The 7,500-nt window shown below is 39.1% G+C and overlaps 1 protein-coding gene and 1 long non-coding RNA gene across 2 annotated transcripts in view; one reads left to right on the plus strand and one right to left on the minus strand.

Moving 5' to 3' along the window:
• The window catches only part of LOC311089253, a 3,391-nt gene extending 2,668 nt beyond the window's left edge, over positions 1-723 (minus strand). The window contains exon 1 of the long non-coding RNA XR_014607659.1: positions 588-723. This is a non-coding gene — a long non-coding RNA (uncharacterized lncRNA). The remainder of the gene's footprint in view (positions 1-587) is intronic.
• fbn1 (fibrillin 1) overlaps positions 1-7,500 on the plus strand; it is a 108,579-nt gene that overhangs the window by 330 nt on the left and 100,749 nt on the right. The window contains exons 2-5 of the mRNA XM_084123806.1: positions 556-629; positions 777-962; positions 3,987-4,069; positions 6,890-6,988. Coding sequence (XP_083979932.1) covers positions 814-962; positions 3,987-4,069; positions 6,890-6,988 — 331 coding nt within the window. The 5' untranslated portion in view covers positions 556-629; positions 777-813. The remainder of the gene's footprint in view (positions 1-555; positions 630-776; positions 963-3,986; positions 4,070-6,889; positions 6,989-7,500) is intronic.

Here is a 7,500-nt window from a genome sequence, read left to right on the forward strand (position 1 = left end):
GATTCTGACTTTAAAAGTCATCCAAAATCGAAATTATGACGTACTAAAAAGATGTTATGACAAAAACTCGATATAAAAAGTCGGAATTATGACATACTAGGTAGGAATTCTTACTTAAAAGTCGTAATTATGACAAAAAGTCGAAGTTTTAACTTTAAAAGTCGTATGACATCGAAAAAATCTAAATTATGACAAACTAAATCGATGTTGTGACTAAAATTCGGAATTATGCCATAATAAGTCCAAAATGACAGAAGAAAAACGAAATTCTGAGTTAAAAAGTAATAACAATTGCATTAAAGTCGAAGTTATGATAAACTGTCATTCAGTTTTTGAGCTTCCATTTAAAATTGTCTTTAACGGCATAAATGAAACTCGTCATACCCGCCGCACGCACGCACCCGCCGCACTAAATTCGCGCATGTTCTCGCGAGAGAGTTTTCGTCTGCGGCTGGACGAGGTTTGAGTGGCGCAGCAGAATGAGCGCTGATGCAGTTGTGTTGCACCTCTGCGCCGCATTCACTCTCTTTTCCTCACTCTGACAACTTTTATCAGGCACTTTAAAGTCTTTATTATTGCATACTTACTGGAGGAGACTTCATCTTCATCTTCTTCATCATCTGCTGGAGGTACAGAAACTTTCTTTCCCTCAGTTTTGCTTCTTTAGTTTCTGTCTTGTCGTATTCTTGTTTACGTTCCACAAATATGTTATAATTAACACACACACAGTTGTTCTTTTTGTTCAGTAATTTGTGTTTTATAATTTGTGTTATTAGTGCGAGTTGTTGGTCGTGCAGCGGGAGCGAGCGCAGAATGAGGCGTCTGCTCGTGCTCGTGTCGCTGTGTGTGTCTGCGCAGTCGCTTGACGCAGGCGCAGACAGAACTGCGCAGACGCTTGACGCGACGCAGCCGAGAGCGAGCCGATCGAAGCGACGGGGCAGCGGGCAAGACGTGCTAAAGGGGTAACGAACCACGCCATCACTACATTTACTCAAAACACCACAGTAAAACTGTCATTAGCAGCAGTTCACGAGTTTTAAAGGCTGTGGGAACCCTGTTAACTAGTGTCATAGATAGAGAGATAAATGGATAAATGGATGGACTGATAGATGGATGGATAGATAGATAGATAAATGGATAGATGGATAGATATATAGATAGATAAATGGATAGATGGATAGATATATAGATAGATAAATGGATGGACAGATAGATAGATAGATAGATAGATAGATGAATAGATAGATAGATGGATAAATGGATAGATAGATAGATGGATAAATGGATAGATAGATAGATAAATGGATGGATGGATGGATATATAGATAGATAGATAGATAGATAGATAGATAGATAGATAAATGGATGGATAGATAGATAGATGGATAAATGGATGGATGGATGGATGGATAGATAGATAGATGGATAAATGGATAGATAGATAGATAGATGGATAAATGGATAGATAGATAGATAGATAGATAGATAAATGGATGGATAGATAGATAGATGGATAGATAGATAAATGGATAAATGGATGGATGGATGGATGGATGGATAGATAGATAAATGGATGGATAGATAGATAGATAGATAGATAGATAGATAGATAGATAGATAGATAGATAGATAGATAGATAGATAGATAGATTAGATAGATAGATAAATGGATGGATAGATAGATAGATAGATAAATGGATGGATAGATAGATAGATAGATAGATAGATAGATAGATAGATAGATAGATAGATAAATGGATAAATGGATGGATGGATAAATGGATAAATGGATGGATAGATAGATAGATAGATAGATAGATAGATAGATAAATGGATGGATAGATAGATAGATAGATAGATAGATAGATAGATAGATAGATAGATAGATAGATAAATGGATAGATAGATAGATAGATAGATAGATAAATGGATGGATAGATAGATAGATAGATAGATAGATAGATAGATAAATGGATGGATAGATAGATAGATAGATAGATAGATAGATAAATGGATAAATGGATGGATAGATAGATAGATAAATGGATGGATAGATAGATAGATAGATAGATAGATAGATAGATAGATAGATACATGGATAGATAGATAAATGGATGGATAGATAGATAGATAGATAGATAGATAGATAGATAGATAGATAGATAGATAGACGGATGGATGGATGGATGGATCACTACATTTACTCGAAACACCACAGTAAAACTTTCATTATCATCAGTTCAGGAGTGTTGAAGGCTGTGGGAACCCTGTTCACTAGTGTCATAATAACACTAATAACCGTTTTGGTTTCATAAAGAGTGAAAGAAAGTTCTGTTTTCATAGTTTTGTTGATTGTTTGTTTTGTAAGATCTCAAAGTCTTTGTTCGGAGAGATGTTATCATTTTGATGAGCCTCATAAAACGCAATAATCACATACAATTAAACATTATCTAGATTAAATTATGGGGAAAATAAAAAAACACATAAACAAGAAACGCACGTTAAACTGAAATACAGCAAAACATATAAATAGACCATAGGAATTAAATTAATATATTTCTATTATTTTATTTCTGTATTTCCTATTTATGCTCTTTATATTTTATTTATTTTTATTTCTACATACTTTCTATTCTCATTTTCTTACTATGTTGGCTTTATTCTATGTATAGAGATCCTAATTTAAACTTAATAATCGTAATAAAAAACAATAATCACATACATTGATCTAGTTTAAAATATCAAACATTCAATTACAAGACAAAAAAAGGAAAAGAAAGAAAAGAGCATAAACAAGAAACAAAAACTGCACTGGAAATGTATCCTTATGTCCTTACACACACACACACACACACACACACACACACACACACACACACACACACACAGAGTCACTCACACTAACTCTCACACACTCACTCAGACACACTCACAGACACGCACTCACTCACTCACTCAGACACATTCACACACACACACCACTCACAGTCACTCACACTAACTCTCACACACTCACTCACAGTCACTCACACTAACACTCAGACACTCACTCACTCACACACTAACTCACACACTCACTCAGACACACACACACACACACACACACACACACACACACACACACACACACACACACACACACTCACTCACTCACACTAACTCTCACACACTCACTCAGACACATTCACAGACACACTACACACACACACACACTCACTCACACTAACTCTCACACACTCACAGACACACTACACACACACACTCACAGTCACTCACACTAACTCTCACACACTCAGACACACTCACAGACACACTCAGACACACTCACAGACACACTACACACACACACACACACACACAATACACACATACACACTCTCACTCACTCACACTAACTCTCACACACTCACTCAGACACATTCACAGACACACTACACACACACACACACACACTCACACTAACTCTCACACACTCACAGACACACTACACACACACACAGTCACTCACACTAACTCTCACACACTCAGACACACTACACACACACACTCACTCACAGTCACTCACACTAACTCACACTCACTCAGACACACTCACAGACACACTACACACACACACACACACTACACACATACACACACTCACTCACTCACACACACACTCACTCAGACACATTCACAAACACACTACACACACATACACACTCACTCACACTAACTCTCACACACTCACAGACACACTACACACACACACTCACAGTCACTCACACTAACTCACACTCACTCAGACACACTCACAGACACACTACACACACACACACACACACACACACACTCACTCAAAGTCACTCACAGTCACTCACACACACTTACAGTCACTCTCTCTCTCTCTCTCTCACACACACAGACACTATTCCCATGTTCTACTACACAAATAAAATTGGAATTTTCCTGGGAAAAGTTGTTGATTTGCCGAACTCTTCCCTCAGGCCGAATGTGTGTGGATCCCGACACCATGCGTACTGCTGTCCCGGGTGGAAGACCTTGACCGGGGGGAACCAGTGCATCGTCCGAGTCCTCACACACTTCCTGTTTGGTGTGTAAAGCTCACGTAAACATGCTCTGGTTTTCTTGTTTTCGCTTTCGTCCTGATAATGAATAGATCGGCTGCGCTCGGACTCGTTGTGTTGTGTGAGATTTAGCATTTAATTCAAACAGAAACAAGATTATTTTTCTCACCCCATTGGCAGATCATTTTGCTTGTTTTAAGTAAATTTTAAATTTATATCCCCAGAAAACAAGACAAGGTATTTTACTCTAGTAAAATACATCTAGTAAATGCATCTTGATTTAAGAATTTTTAGATATTTGGACTGGAAACGAGACAAAAACACTAAGTAAGGAAAGGCATCTTTGCAGTGAAGTAAACATGCTCTGGATGCTTGTTTTTGCTTTCGTCCTGATAATGAATAGATTGGCAGCGCTCAGGCTCGTTGTGTTGTGTGAGTGTGTCGGTCCGCAGTCTCTCAGGCGCGGTGGGTGGGGTGATGTTGTTTACATGTGAAGGTCAGGCACACTAATGGATCTCGGTCACAATGGGCCGAGTCTCCCTGACCCCCTGACCTCTCACTGACCGCACTTACACACACAGGAACATTCCGGTAATAACCGGGGTTTGGTCGCATTCCAATTACATATGCATCATTTCATCGCATTAATCCGATTAAGCCGATATTTCCTGAATAAGACAGCTGGCATATGCCTCGATTAAGGGGAAGTCGGTCTCACGGGAGGACCAGACCTCAGTCTGCAGACTTTGATTTTGTGGTGTGGACGATTTTATAGACTGGACGATTTTTTAGTTTTATGGAATATTGCAGTGTTTTTTTTTAATAAATGATTTATCAGTGCAACTTGTGAAACAGATAGATGGATAGATAGATAGATAGATAGATAGATAGATAGATAGATAGATAGATAGATAGATAGATAGATAGATAGATAAATGGATGGATACATAGATAGATGGATGGATGGATAGATGGATAGATAGATAGATAGATAAATGGATGGATACATAGATGGATGGATGGATGGATGGATGGATGGATGGATGGATAGATAGATAGATAGATAGATAAATGGATGGATACATAGATAGATGGATGGATGGATAGATGGATAGATAGATAGATAGATAAATGGATGGATACATAGATGGATGGATGGATGGATGGATGGATGGATAGATAGATAGATAGATAGATAGATAGATAGATAGATAAATGGATGGATACATAGATAGATGGATGGATGGATAGATGGATAGATAGATAGATAGATAAATGGATGGATACATAGATGGATGGATGGATGGATGGATGGATGGATAGATAGATAGATAGATAGATAGATAGATGAATAGATAGATAGATAGATGGATGGATAGATAGATGGATAGATGGATAGATGGATGGATAGATAGATAGATGATGGATGGATGGATGGATGGTAGGGTTGTGCCGATGGACGATATCATCGTCCATCGTGATGGCTGACCGACATCACGATGGTGAGCCACCATCGTGATGCCACACCCCCACCCTGTGATAGACCAGCCCAGTCTCACGGCAGTTCGTGTTCATGTGTACACCAGTGGTTGGGAACCTGGCTCGCGAGCCACACCTGGCTCTTAGGCAAAAATCATGTGGCTCGCAAGGTCTCTCACCCTTTACCAACGAACGATAAAAAAATTAAGACGTGCGTGTTCAGTCCTGTTCGCGAGTGTCACGAGTCACCACAGCAATCAACTAACCGCTTACGTTTCTGTGGTAACCTAACAGTTACAGCTCCTGCACTGAGATTCAAGCAGCTGCTGCTTGTTTAAGGTGATGGCGAAAATCATTTTAGAACAGCAGCGAAAATGTAAAAGTAGGCTATATAAACTTTAATATATCCTTTTATTGAAACGGGTGCTTTACTGTTCAAAGAGACATTTCGAAACATTTTACCCGCTGGCCGCTGGTACTTTCACTTTTCAGTCCGCAGAGACCCTTTATGTCCTATAAATGTGTCGTAGCCTATTGTTGATAATCCGCGCAGATTTCAGTTGACGATTCTGTTTAAAGTTATTAATAATAAAACATGAATGAATTTGAAAGAAAAGAGCAGGATGTGCTTTATATTGAAAAGAAATATTAAAAGCGCGATAAGTCGCGAAAGAGACCTGAATTGTACTGACAGGATGCTGTGCGCGTATATAGTCATATAGTCTTTGTCTTCGGTTGCGAGCCTAAACGGCCAAATAAACATATAAATATTTCAAAATGCCAAGCCGAGTATTCCAGTGGCGTAAACACAGTAGAAGTAGCTACTCTCTCTCTCTCTTCGTGATGGTCAGCGCGATTCCGTAGCACCCCCCCCCCCCCCCCCCCCGATATCATCGTCCATCGCGATGTTTTACTGTAAACGTCGTCAACTGCCAATTTAGGGGACATCGCCCAACCCTAATGGATGGATAGATAGATAGATAGATGATGGATGGATGGATGGATGGATAGATGGATGGATAGATAGATAGATGGATAGATGGATGGATGGATGGATGGATAGATAGATAGATAGATAGATAGATAGATAGATGATGGATGGATGGATGGATGGATGGATGGATAGATGGATAGATAGATGGATGGATGGATGGATGGATAGATAGATAGATAGATAGATAGATGGATGGATGGATGGATGGATGGATAGATAGATAGATAGATAGAAGGATGGATGGATGGATAGATATTCCTATGTTTAGAACTTCCTAATACAGAATATCACCTGTAATTGAATGTTTATTATCATCTATGAATCTATCAATAAATCTGCTCCCCCCCAGCGATCTGCCGCAGCTCGTGTGGCGACGGGTTCTGCTCCCGACCGAACATGTGCACCTGCCCGACGGGCCAGATCGCGCACACCTGCGGGTCCTCATCAGGTACGGTCCCTCTCCTCATCACAGGCTTGGACTCGGATCTTTAAATCTCGTTCATCAAAACGAACAAATCTTTTTTCGAGTCATTTCGTTCATTTCTGCTGAATGTATTTCAAATGTTCCATGTTAATAACCAAATTCCCCAAACATATCAAATGTTGATCTCATGTTAGCATAGATAAATGTGCGCTGTTATTTTGTGTGGAGAGCGTGTTTACTACATGACACACAGCAACGGGTCATCACTTGAGTTTAACTCCGTCATTATTGCTCATACAGATTAGAGTAATGCAAACTGTAAAGGTCTACTTTTATTTCTGTAAACTCACAATAACAACAAAACGTTGTGCTTTTGTAAAATAATGGCGCTTTCTGTTGATTTGGTCTCAGTGAACTTGAGCGCATCACATAAATGAACCGAAACTCAGACATGAGAAATATATCTATAGAAAGCTTGAAATGTCTACATTTAAATGAACAGATTTCAATTGAAAATGAATATTCTCTGATTATGT

Source organism: Abramis brama, assembly GCF_963993115.1.
Source record: "Abramis brama genome assembly, chromosome: 9".
In the NCBI taxonomy this organism is placed as follows: Eukaryota; Metazoa; Chordata; class Actinopteri; order Cypriniformes; family Leuciscidae; genus Abramis; species Abramis brama.